Source organism: Gopherus flavomarginatus, chromosome 3 (assembly GCF_025201925.1).
Source record: "Gopherus flavomarginatus isolate rGopFla2 chromosome 3, rGopFla2.mat.asm, whole genome shotgun sequence".
Taxonomy (NCBI): Eukaryota; Metazoa; Chordata; order Testudines; family Testudinidae; genus Gopherus; species Gopherus flavomarginatus.
The window spans coordinates 217,660,532-217,674,586 of NC_066619.1; the positions used below are offsets into that span (position 1 = coordinate 217,660,532).

Genomic DNA, 14,055 nt, shown 5'->3' on the forward strand with positions numbered 1-14,055 from the left:
AGAGATTCATAAGACTGGGACTTTTCAGCTTGGAAAAGAAATGACTAAAGGGGGTATGATAGAGGTCTATATAATCATGACTGGTGTGGAGAAACTAAATAAGGAAGTGTTATTTACACCTTCTCATAACACAAGAACACATTTCACCAAATGAAATTAATAGGCAGCAGGTTTAAAACAAACAAAAGGAAGTATTTCTTCATAGAACGCACAGTCAACCTGTGGAACTCTTTGCCAGAGTGTGTTGTGAAGGCCAAGACTATAACAGGGTAAAAAAAGAACAAGATAAATTCATGGAGGATAGTACCATCAATGGCTATTAACCAGGATGGGCATAGATGGTGTCCCTAACCTCTGTCAGAAGCTGAGATTGGGAGATGGGGAATGAATCACTTGATGATTTCCTGTTCTGTTCATTAGCTCTGGGATACCTGGCATTGGTCACTGTCGGGAGACAGGATACTGGGCTAGATGGACCTTTGGGCTAACCCAGTATGGCCATTCTTATGTTATGTTCTTATGATGGTATGCAACTTCTTTTAAGAGAAAGGCAGGACTAATGTAAACACTAGGAAGTATTATGTGCTTCAAAGGCGTCTTTAAAATAGTGGAGCAAAGAAGACTGAACTTTCAGTTGAGTGAGGTTCCTAGGAAATACTTTGGAAGAAGGGAATGGAAATTACTCCGTTTCGGAGCCATCCTTTTGAAGCTGCTCCTTGAAGAGAAACCTAACTGTCTGGCTGATTACCTATTCATGATCTCTTCCAAGGCGCAAACTGGATAAAGGAAGGATACAGTAACTCATGGGGTAGCTAGTCCTGAGAGAAAGCTGTTATGAACTGGTGACCACAGGAAAAATCCCTAATCACCAACCAGGTCCCTTCTTGGAGTTAGAGGGTGGTCTCTGGTTAGGTTATTCACATACAAGTAGGTTCTTTTGTTGTTTTTACTGTTTTCTGTCTAATGCTTTTGCCTTTAAGAATAAAAGTGCTCACTTAGGAAGACCTGTGTGGTAACTTAACTGTTGGGAATTATATCATTAGTCGTCTGTGAAGAGAAAGCATAATGCAGATGCAGGCAGTGTGCCTTGCTGGAGGATGTCACAATATAGTCGGAGGCCTGCGCAACCTGAAAACACTCTTGTCAAGAGGCAGAGAGATGCAGATCTGTGACTCTACCTCAGAGAGGTGATGGCTGAGGAACCTAGAGTGGATGCCCTTGTTGAACCACAGGGTGGGAATACAGGTACATTTGCTCTGAATTGCCCTGACAGTGTTTATATACCTTAGTCCAAAATATCTATCAGGAACATTGAATTCCCTTTTCGAGGTTTCTACATATGTACCACCAATGGACATATTATTAGTAAATACTCATTAATTATTATTATTATTTATTTTGTTTATTATTATGCTGTTGCCCTTAAATAAATTAGAAAGCTTTCTTTAGTATTTAGAGAAAGTATAGTTACTGCTTCTTTTATTCTTGAATATATCTTAATTCTCAATATCGACAGTAGTGAAGGTTATCACCATAACACTATTTTAAGTATTCTTCTTACCTTTTGCTCCACTTCACAACTGTGTTTTTTACATATATATTCCAAATGTATTTGATATCTCCTTCAAGGTGTAAATTAACTGTCACTACTTTCCATTTTCCTTTTGTGTCCTTTTTCTCCATTTTTTAACGTATTCTGTTCTATCAAATGCTTGCTGTTTTTTTTTTAAATCAACACTGCTAAATTTTGATGTCCTTATTCTCCCTTTTTTATCACTTTGATCCTAATTAGAGTACTATTACTATTTAAAAAATATTCTACCATGTTTATGCCTCCAATCATATATGTTAGTCCAGGCTCTCTCTGATAAGTGTTTCATTTTTCTAATTTCTGCTTTAACTATCATGTAACAAAGCAGTTCTATAATATTCCCATCATGTCCTTAAGCTTATTGTTTAAAATATCCCTCTCAAAATGTTCCAATGTATGTCCAGGTAATTTTAAATGCCTCTACATTCTATTTTTTTCTTTTCACAATTTTTCTTTTAATTTTAGTATTCAGCATCTTGTTACCTTTGAACAGACAATCTGTGACAAAATCCTAAAATTAACATACTCTCTTTGGTATCTAATCTCCAAAGTGTCCTATCTTTTAGTTACTCCAAGCCTCTCTTTACGTGTAGTTACTTATCCCTTTACATTATCTGATCTCTTGTAAACAGTCAGCCGTCAGCATTTAGTTACATTGACTTTTATTTCCCTGCTACAATTTGCATTAAACCTTGAACACCTGCACCACAAATAAGGCAGATAAACAAGAAAACGTATGGTGGATGAGTTTATAACATTACAAAATGTACAATCAAAAATTATAGCTGCATTATCTCTGTAGAAACTCATGCAAGAGTGATGCACTACTAGTAATTATTATAAGCATGCCTTTATGTTAGAATCAGATTACTGAAAAAATTCATTTTAAAGTTAGTATGCTGCAAAACTGGGTCAACCTGATATATTTTAGTGCACTGTCAGCTTGTGAAATGGCTGCTATACTAACCTTGGCTGGTCAGAATACCCCAGCAAGCTTTTCGTTTTGCAGGACACTCCCCTATACTTTCTAGGCTTCTTTTTAGGAGATTCTGGTTAGTGCAGCTTCTCTGAATAGCAGTACTTGTGATCATAATTTCTTATTTTTTTCTCCTGTGTATCATTAGTGCAGGTGCTCTAGTCAGAGAAACATTCACAGATGTCAAGTATCAGAGGGTAGCCGTGTTAGTCTGGATCTGTAAAAGCAGCAAAGAATCCTGTGGCACCTTATAGACTAACAGACGTTTTGGAGCATGAGCTTTCGTGGGTGAATACCCACTTCCTCAGATGCATGTAATGGAAATATCCAGGGGCAGACTTCAAAGAGAAACTGCTGAGCTTCAGTTCATCTGCAAATTTGACACCATCAGCTCAGGATTGAACAAAGACTGTGAATGGCTTGCCAATTACAGAACCAGTTTCTCCTCTCTTGGTTTTCACACCTCAACTGCTGGAACAGGGCCTCATCCTCCCTGATTGAACTGACCTCGTTATCTCTAGCTTGCTTGCTAGCACACATATATATACCTGCCCCTGGATATTTCCATTACATGCATCTGAGGAAGTGGGTATTCACCCACGAAAGCTCATGCTCCAAAACGTCTGTTAGTCTATAAGGTGCCACAGGATTCTTTGCTGCATTCACAGATGGATTTGCAGCTACTTCCCCCCCCCCTTCAGATTTTCACAAAGGATCTCGTTGTACTTACTGTAGAAAGCTACAACACTGAAATCCACAGTGAGTGCACAGTGGGGGAAGGGAAGGATAGCTCTAGCATTTTCTATTTTTAAAATGGAGAAAGAATCAGCTTAGCTACAGCATGAACCTTAACTATTTACATGATTTAAATGGAAAGAAGGTGGGTTTGTTTGTTTTTTAGTTAGACCAGAAAAGCAACTGATTCTTAAAAGACAACACAGTCCATGCTTTAATATGAGGATTGCATACTAAGCAGCTCAAAATAGAAAAATATTATGAGTATGTTAATAAAAGAATTATGGTTCTGATAAATAACAGCCTTAAACAGTGAACCCACCCCCCTCGTAATAATACTGCCTCGTGACTGGCTTCAGTCACCTACAGCTCTGCAGTTGGTAAAGAATTTACTTAGAACTTGAGACTTATCCAACAAATGGAACACTAATTGTGTATGTGGAGCATAGTATTGTACTGATGTAAACTAGAAAACACTTCCTGAATAAACAAATGCGTTCATATGGCAGCAGAAACAGTGTAATTTATTATTTTGCAGGTTGTATCCAGATATGAATGTAAGGTTGTAATCATTTCAAGGAGTCCTGAGTCACTAGTTTTTGACAACAGGGTAAATAGTAACAAGGACAACAAACTTGGAGCAAGACTCATTTATGCCTACTGGCTTGTAATGCTGGAAACAAATCTGCATGTACAAGCAAAAGGACGCAACAGATCCCCAATAAAATGACAGCATGGATTAACTAGAGTAGTGCTCTTATTACAGTAGTGATATGTTGACATGCTATTTTAAAAAAAACACTTTTCTCACCATCTTGTTTTATTAATGACTAACCCATTTATCAACACTTTTAAAATAACACTACTACTTTGCATGAATATTCTGTCTTATCTGGGAATCTCAAGGTACTTTACAAATATTAATTAATTAAGCCTCAAAACACCCCTGAGATGTCCGACTCAAAGAATACTTTCAGGACAACATTGAGCAGCGCACTGATACACAGGTACCCTCCCACCAACAGCACAAGAAGAAGAACTCCACATGGACTCCTCCTGAAGGTCGAAATGACAGTCTGGACCTATACATTGAATGCTTCCGCCGATGTGTACAGGCAGAAATTGTGGAAAAACAACATCGCTTGCCTCATAACCTAAGTCATGCAGAACGCAATGCCATCCACAGCCTCAGAAACCACCCTGACATTATCATCAAAGAGGCTGATAAAGGAGGTGCTGTTGTCATCATGAACAGGTCTGACTACCAAAAGGAGGCTTCCAGACAACTCTCCAACACCAAATTCTACAGGCTACTTTCCTCAGATCCCACTGAGCAATACACTAAGAAACTGCAACATCTACTCAGGACCCTCCCTACACTAACACCGGAACAAATCAACATACCCTCAGAGCCCCGACCAGGGCTATTCTATCTACTACCCAAGATTCACAAACCCGGAAATCCTGGACGCCCCATCATCTCGGGCATTGGCACTCTCACTGAAGGACTGTCTGGATATGTGAACTCTCTACTCAGACCCTATAGCACCAGCATTCCCAGCTATCTCCGTGACACCACTGATTTCCTGAGGAAACTACAATACATTGGTGACCTTCCAGAAAATACCATCCTAGCCACCATGGATGTTGAGGCTCTCTACACGAACATCCTGCACACAGATGGAATACAAGCTGTCAGGAACAGTATCCCTGATGATGCCACAGCACAACTGGCCGCTGAGCTCTGTGCCTTTATCCTCACACACAACTATTTCAAATTTGATGACACTATATATCTCCAGATCAGTGGCACCGCTATGGGCACCCGCATGGTCCCACAATATGCCGATATTTTTATGGCCGACCTGGAACAACGCTTCCTCGGCTCTCGTCCACTCACGCCCCTTTTCTACCTATGCTACATTGATGACATCTTCATCATCTGGACCCATGGGAAGGAAACTCTGGAAAAATTCCACCATGATTTCAACAGCTTCCACCCCACCATCAACCTCAGCTTGGACCAATCTACACGGGAAGTCTACTTCCTAGACACCACGGTGCAAATAAGTGATGGTCACATTACCACCACACTATACCGAAAACCTACCGACTGCTATGCCTACCTTCATGCCTACAGCTTCCATCCCGGGCACATCACACGATCCATTGTCTACAGCCAAGCACTGAGGTACAACCGCATCTGCTCTAACCCCTCAGACAGAGACCAACACCTACAAAATCTCCACCAAGCATTCTCAAAACTACAATACCCGCACGAGGAAATAAGGAAACAGATCAACAGAGCCAGACGTGTACCCAGAAGCCTCCTACTGCAAGACAAACCCAAGAAAGAAACCAACAGGACTCCACTGGCCATCACATACAGTCCCCAGCTAAAACCCCTCCAACGCATCATCAATGATCTACAACCCATCCTGGACAATGATCCCACACTTTCACAGGCCTTGGGTGGCAGGCCAGTCCTTGCCCACAGACAACCTGCCAACCTGAAACATATTCTCACCAGTAACTGCACACCACACCATAATAACTCTAGCTCAGGAACCAATCCATGCAACAAACCTCGATGCCAACTCTGCCCACATATCTACACCAGCGACACCATCACAGGACCTAACCAGATCAGCCACACCATCACTGGTTCATTCACCTGCACATCCACCAATGTAATATACGCCATCATATGCCAGCAATGCCCCTCTGCTATGTACATCGGCCAAACTGGACAGTCTCTACGGAAAAGGATAAATGGACACAAATCAGACATTAGGGATGGCAATATACAAAAACCTGTAGGAGAGCACTTCAACCTCCCTGGCCACACTATAGCAGACCTTAAGGTGGCTATCCTGCAGCAAAAAAACTTCAGGACCAGACTTCAAAGAGAAACTGCTGAGCTTCAGTTCATCTGCAAATTTGACACCATCCGCTCAGGATTAAACAAAGACTGTGAATGGCTTGCCAATTACAAAACCAGTTTCTCCTCCCTTGGTTTTCACACCTCAACTGCTAGAACAGGGCCTCATCCTCCCTGATTGAACTACCTCATTATCTCTAGCTTGCCTGCATATATAACCTGCCCCTGGAAATTTCCACTACATGCATCTGACGAAGTGGGTATTCACCCACGAAAGCTCATGCTCCAAAACGTCTGTTAGTCTATAAAGTGCCACAGGATTCTTTGCTGCTCCCTGAGATGTTGTAATTATACCCATTTTACACATATATTCACAGAAATAAAAATAATTAAGCAAGTTAGCACATCACAGTTCTCTATCAAATGTAGAAACATAAGATCATGTCCAAATTAAAGTATATGTGACTATCCTACCACTCAATGAGCTGTTCATATCTGTCTTGAAATTAAATTGTTTAGAAATGTCAAATTTAATTTTTGCCTCTTTTTTTCCTATATTCCCCTCAAACAGAACTTCTAAAAATAATAAAAAATAAGGGCTAGATTAAAGGTATCTGGTACAAGAGAGTAAGGGGTAGACATGGCAAAGGGCACAAGGGATAGATCCACAAAGGGGAGTGGGTCAGTCTGGACTTCTGTGTGGAGCCCCAGACCCTCCACCTGACTTGGGCACCCAGCCCAGGCTTATTCCTATGCTGTTGTTGATGGTGGCACTGTCTTCAAAGCTGGGTGGCCAGAGAGCAGCAGCTGCTATGGGAGGGATAAAGCAAATTTTGGGGTGGCCCCGGCAAGCCTCCCCCTAGCACCGCCTGTGGCTGCCTTAGGCAGCCAACAGGAAATTGGATTGCTAACAATCCAGGAATGTCCTAGAGTCTCCCAGAATTAAATATTAACCTTTAATTAAAAATTATGTCATGTGATGAATACATCCAACCAAAACTGGCAACCCTAATAGGAAATGCAAAGAGAGGGAGCCAAAGTCCTATCCCCAAAAGGAATTAGGCATGTTCTAGAGGTGCCTCTCTCTGTTTGGGATTCACAGCTGTGAACCTCCTCCTGTTCTAAGATGGCTAAGCCAGATCAGCCCTTTTCAGAAAAAAACAAGGTAGTGGTAATACCCCATTGGTTACAGCCCTGACCTAGAATATATGTGGCCTGGGTTCAAATCTCTGTTTTGCCTGATGTGGAGCAGGGATTTGAACCCTGGTCTCTCACCTCCTAGGAGGATGTCCTAATCATGGAATTATAGAGTACTCTGGGGTAGGTCTCTCTCTCTCTCTCTCTGTCACTCCTGTTGATGCTGTTCTGTTTTGTATAAAATATTTAAATAGTCATGGGCCAGTGTGAGTGGAATGAGAGTGATTATAGGCTGGTGGTTAGGGCACTCGCTAAGGAGGGGAGAGACCAAGGTTTAAGGCCCTGCTCCTGATCAAGCAGAGGAGGGATTTGAATGCATATCTCCCACATCATCCTGGGGTACTGCTCTAACCACTGGACTATTAGGTAAAAAGGGACAGCACTATCAGTATTTTCAAAGAGGCCCAATCCAGTAGGTGGCCTCTGAGCACACCCACCCCACTGGCAAGATACAAGGGGAATGCTTAGTTTGTGACTCCAATTTGTTTTGTGCATATCCGCAGGTAGAAATTTAGGCATCTAGGGATTTTATTGACAGAAACATAGGCACTTAGAGAATTTATGCACTGGTCAAGCAGAGATTTTCAGGACCTACATTTTTTATTAGATTCCTGAAGTGGCAGTTAAATGCCTAAATCCCTAATGGATCTTCCTAGGGAGCCTTGCACATTTGCACTAAAGGTATGTGCAATCTTGAGCCTTGCATTCTTAGTACACAAGGACCCCAGAGGAACTGGAAGTGAGAGAGACTATTCCTCCCGTGTTGGCCAGCAGAGCAAAGGTAATGCAGAGGAATGTACATGCTTCATTCTCTCAAAGATGTTGCTGCTTCTGCACAGATGTTTTCCCCTAAAGGTGCTCTTACTGAATGAGGAAGAATGCCTAGGGGACCTCACACAAAGAAGGTCATACCTCCACATCCCACAGACAAGGGCTTTGACTATAAAAGCCAGAACAAAGCCCTATACTTGAAGGAAGGTAGGTGCTTTATAAATGTAATTTTAATATGAATAAAGTTTCTTGTTAAATTGTTAATATTCTTCAACAACCAACTGAATTATACATGAGAGAGAGAATGTCAATTATTTCCCCATATTTCATGACTTTGGGACTCTTCTCACTTTCACAATCACTTTTGACAAGTGCTTTTGGGAGGAAGAGGGGACCTGCAGGTGAATTTGTCATCTGGGATGGGATGCTGTTGTTGAGGAGGGCTGTTGGTTAGGAAAGAAATCCAGTCTTACATGCTTTTGGAGAAGTATTGAGTGCATTTGTCAGCTGAGAATGAGGTTGGCTAGCTTCTCAGGGCGGTTGAGCAAGTAGATTTGTCAGCTCGGAAGGAATTCAGGTTATCTTGTTTTCCATAGATGTTCTAACCCTCTGCTATGTTATCTATGTCATCATCAGCAGAGGATGTGGCTAGCAGTAGCAGCAGCAATGAAGTCCACAAACACTGTAATGTCTACAGATAGAACATGTCAAGCAGCTGCTGCTGCTTCAGAGGACTTGATTCAGGGGAAGTCAGAGAAGCACCTGCCCTCTCCCCCAAAGAATTTGGGCAAAGGAGCGGGAAGAAATTATGGGGGAAGGGAGGCAGGACAGCTCAAAAAGCTGGCATCCTGAAGCAGGGAGACTGAGAGGGATATCTCCTTTCCCATAAATACTCGATTAGTTAATTGATATGACAGTCATTATTTTCTACCAACTTTATCCACATATTTTAAGTACTCCGGAATAGTAGTTCTCAAACTAGTGCCGCCACTTGTTCAGGAAAAGCCTCTGGCAGGCCAGGCCGGTTTGTTTACCTGCCGCGTCTGCAGGTTCGGCCTATCGCAGCTCCCACTGGCTGCAGTTCACCACTCTAGGCCAATGGGGACTGCAGGAAGGGCAGCCAGCACATCCCTCGGCTCTCGCTGCTTCTTGGAGGAGGCACAAAGAAATGCAGGGGATTGGGCTAGATGACCTCCTGAGATCTCTTCCAACCCTAATAGTCTATGATTCTATGCAAATATTCTCCTTATTGCTTCACAGGATACAGAGTTCATCTCACACAGTATCCTGGATTAAACTTTACACAAGACCAAATGGGTTAGTGTACAACTGTTTTTGCTTATGGGCAACAGCCATATCGAAGTTGTGAAATGGATCTTTCGAGACTGGCATCAAACTCTTTTCAAAAATAAAATTTAAAGGGAAGTGACTAGTAGTCTAAAGTTTTCAGTTGGAAATATAAAAGAAAAGCATACAGGTGATACGTGTATAGAGGAGAGATGGGCTTGTGGTTAAGCACTGGGACCCAGGACACCTGGATTCCATTCCCAACTCTGCACACACTATGATCTTGTGCAAGCTCCTTCTCAGTTTCACTATCTTTAAAACAGGAATAATATTTCCCTTTCTCATAGGGCAGTTATGAAGATTAATTCATGAATGTTTGTGAGGTGCTGTCACAGGGTTGGTGCAGGCTTTCCCGCTCTTGTACCTACACCCTGTGTTTAGGCTGGTTTAATAAAGAGGTCCCCGAACAGTTAGTGCCCCACAGACCCTCCCCAGGGTCTCCTGGCTTTTGAGGCTTCCTTATTGGCAAGGAGACAGAGATACTGCCCTCCTGTCTCCTGCCAGGCTAGTCTCCCCACTGAGGTTTGCCCAGGGCTTTTATAGCCCTCTCCTGCCCCAGCCCAGCTGTCACTACTTAGCCCAGCATATTCGCCTGAGTCAGCCTTTGTTCGGGCTTGCAGCTGAGCTCCCTGCTGAGTACCTGCATCTCTACACTTGGCCTACTGGCCAGAGAGCAGGCTGTAGCCAGCATTTTGGCAGGGCTTTAAAGGGGTTTTACCCCTGCCCTGCCACAGGTGCTTAGATACTACTATGAAGAGTGCCATATAAAAGACACTTAAACATCTTTGAAATCCTTTAACAAAAGCATTTCATTAAGAATCCATTTAGGAGTACAATATGTTCAACTGTGGTGTTGGACAAGCAATTAACTAATTATTTTTATGGCAGGGTTGTCTATGACAGTGATGCTGTATCCATCAGAGCAAAAGAATCTGGGGGAAGGGGCAGAGACTATAACATGTGAATATGGAAACTGACTAGAGGATGTTATTCATAGGTGTGGAATTTTGACAGTATTGATTTTCCTTATCTAACTTGTAGACATGATATAATTCCCTGGCTCATATTCCTCTCAAAATATTGGCTTCATTTCATTTTCTTAACCCAAATGTGAAACTATTAGAAAAAAGTGAAGGCTTCTTAAATCAAGCTTTTTTTGTATAGATTGTTATGAAAAAGAAATGCCAGTGCCAGTTTCAACATTTCTATGGAAGCAGAAAACTCATACGTTTATTTTATAGATGCAATTGTGTTCCTGTCAACAGCTGTGAAGTTATAAAGAAATGATTTCCCATCCATTTCAGTGGGAAAAGCATTCTAGTTTGAAAGAAATATTTAAGACAAGCTTCTACAAGTGTTTAAAAGTCCAAATTTTGTTTTGGTATAACTGTATAGGAAAATGGAAACTTCTACTGTTTTAATAAAAATAACAAAGGATGAATTCTGTAAAAGTTTCTAGCATGCTGATTGCTGCCTTATTCTAACTCCAAATGAACAAATGCCATTGAAATAAAGTGAGCTTTCTAAACAGAGTCCTTTAGACGAGCTATTAAGATCAAAGCAAATATAATTTAAAATACTTTTAATGTTTATGGTATACTCCTTGTAAAAATCTGAGTGCTTTATAGATATTCAAGAATTATGCCTCATAACATCCATGCAAGGTAAGTATTAACCCAATTTTACAGGGAGAAAAACTGAGGCAAGGAGACATTGAGTCTTGCCTGTGGTCACACAGAAAATTTGAGGCACAGTTGGGAATAGAACCTAGGTTTCTCAACTCCCAAAAGATCATTATTCTTTTTTAATAGCAATGACACATTGAATTTACATACCACCAGCATTGTACCTAGCCAAGGAGTGAGATCTCCTGATCCTGGGGTCACTGGGCACTGGCCCACGGGTCTAGTACGTGACAGACAGCCTTAAGGCTTTTGGGGATCTATTGGACATATGGTGCACTGGCCATGTCCTCTTTTCCCAAACTTATTTATCTAGGTATTTCGATGGCCTCCATGACCGTTGTGTTTGAGTATCTTGTGGACTGACCCCTGAGGGAATCAAGCACCCAGTCTACCTGTAGCAGGCTCTGCTAAGGAGAATGAGCCAACTCAGATCCACCTATAGCTGAGCAATAGTTCATTCAGTAAGGAGCAACTTCAATGAGAAAGCCTCAGAACAGGAAGCTCTTGAGGAGTGAGAGGGGAGCTGGTTAGGAAGCAACTCCTATTGGTGTCTCCCTGGAGAAGAAAGGCTGATGTGGAGAAGGAATGGGCCCAGAGAGAAAGTGTTCCCAGGCCAGGGACCAGAGCAGCTCAGGAGAAGGAACTGAGCATGGGACCTCCTGGGGATGTATGATGGACTGGCAGAGCAAAGAGGGATGCACTGTCAAGGGAAGAGTGGCATACAACCAAATGCCCAGCAGAGGCCCAAGCTCCAGGCAGGGAATTCAGCCTGACAGTGCTTCAGGGCAAGTCCTAAGACTAATTAACCCAGGGCAGAGAATTTATGATGGAGTAGCTTACTGAAGATTTTATTTTTTTTCATATTATTCCTTTCTGATAAATAAATAAGACCCTCCAAAGAGAGTGCTCTCTAATAGTAGAAAAGACTGCTTGGACTCATTTATACTGTGGGTGAGGGGAAACTGAGCCAGTTGTTCACCTGCAGTGCCATGCCTGACCACTCGGGGGTGTGCTGGGGTGACTTCAATGGCATTACACTAAGCCTAGGTATATTAGTGATTTTATCCTCACAACATCCCGGTGAGGTAGGGAAGTATTATTATTTCTACTTTGCATACGGATAACCAAGGCACAAAGAAAATAAGTGGTATTTCCAGGGCAACAAAGGAAGTCTATGGGAAGGAAGTCTAGAAATTAAACTTAGATCTCCAAGTACCTTAACTACAAGACTGTCCAGGAAATGGATAACATAGAAGCCAAAGATCTCTCTCGTGAAAACATAGAGGAAACATCAGGTTTTGAGATCGGTTAGTTTAGGGCCCCTTTGCACTGCTGGATGAGGACAAAGTGACTAGGGCCTCAGTCTGCAGCTTAGAGGGAAGAATTTCATGAAAGCCCAACATTTAAAATGTTGATTATAAATATTTTATAAAAATCTCTGACACTTGATCTGCCTAGAAAATTAGCAAAAACAGATTATGTAAAAGCTGCACCATATATTTAAATAAACACATAACATGAGCTTTTTCCAGTGAAATCAATGGTAAAGAATTTTTCTCTCTCTTGCTTTCTGGAAATCTTTTCATAATGACAAATACATGACTGTTTCTGTTGAACAAGTGGGTTTTTCCAATATGTAATGGTATGTTTTATTTTAACAGACCTTTGTCATTGTTGGTAATGCAAGAATGTGGGTTCTGTAATTTATAAAATTTCAGAAATTTTCTTTTAAGCATATAGTAGTACATGAAAGTTAAAGTTAGGAGAACGGGCACACATTTAAATTTTTTATTATATGAGGGAATTTAAAATCCCAATACATGAATGCATCACAGTTTTGACTCAAATGCTAGCAGACTTGGTTGTATGTTATAGAAATAACTCAGTGATCAAATCGGTCAACGAATCAGTGAATTACTCCCAAATTGTAGAATCTACATTTCAAAGTACTAAATTTAAACAAGAAATTAATAACTGTGCATTTTACATTTAAAATTGTAACCTGCATGGAGTAGAGCTTTCAGAGAAAAAAAAAGCTTTGCCTTGACTGTTACACATTTAAACATATATGGTATATGATGGCTTATTTGAAAATATCATTCCTAAATGCTTAGTGCCATACAGATTGCATTTACTGTTCTCTCCTAGTACTGAATCAAATGAATAAGAATTGGAAGAGAGAAGACAAATTTGTGAGTGTTTGATATAGTTACATTTTAAAAATCTTATTTAGCACTAGATTATTTACTTGGATGTCGGATGCTAAAAGTGGTTAAATAAGGTAGCAGTAGCTTCACAGGACAAACTGAAACTTCCTATAAATCAAAATGTTCTGCTGTCAAAACTGTGATATTCTTTCTTTAAGTATCATATTAAGATTAAAAGGGGTAAAAGCAGAAATCCTTTCAACTGTACAGTAAATCCTGGACATACGGCCCTCAACCACAAGACTTCTAAATATATGCAACAGCTGTACAAAAATCTCATCTTCACAATAACATGCTACCAATGTTTTGTCAAGGTGATCTCTCATAAACTTTCTTGCTTGCACCCAGATCCAGCAAGCACTTAAGCATGCAAGTAAACCATTTGAAGTAATGAGGTTATTCATGTGCTCTCATAAGCACTGCTGCATACATTGATTTTAATTGTCCATATAAAGCTAGGTCTACGCTACTGAGTTAGGTCGATATAAGGCAACTTACGTCAACCTAACTCTGTAAGTGTCTACACTACATTGCTCCCGTTGCTGTAAGTGCCCCACTACACCAGCCTAATAACTCCATCTCCATGAGAGGTGTAGCACCTAGGTCAATGTAGTTAGGGTGATACAGTGTCTGTATAGACTAGACACTGCACTACTTACATCGCC

The 14,055-nt window shown here is 41.2% G+C and overlaps 1 protein-coding gene across 2 annotated transcripts in view; it reads right to left on the minus strand.

Annotated features, from left to right (window-relative positions):
* ASB5 (ankyrin repeat and SOCS box containing 5) overlaps positions 1-14,055 on the minus strand; it is a 68,315-nt gene that overhangs the window by 36,377 nt on the left and 17,883 nt on the right. Inside the window, exon 1 of one of the 2 annotated variants that reach the window (XM_050945397.1) lies at positions 2,559-2,744. The exons of the other annotated variant lie outside the window; for it this stretch is intronic. Within the exon in view, the coding sequence (XP_050801354.1) occupies positions 2,559-2,682 (124 nt within the window). The 5' untranslated portion in view covers positions 2,683-2,744. Of the gene's footprint in view, positions 1-2,558; positions 2,745-14,055 lie in introns of those variants that run through there. 2 annotated transcript variants of the gene reach the window in all.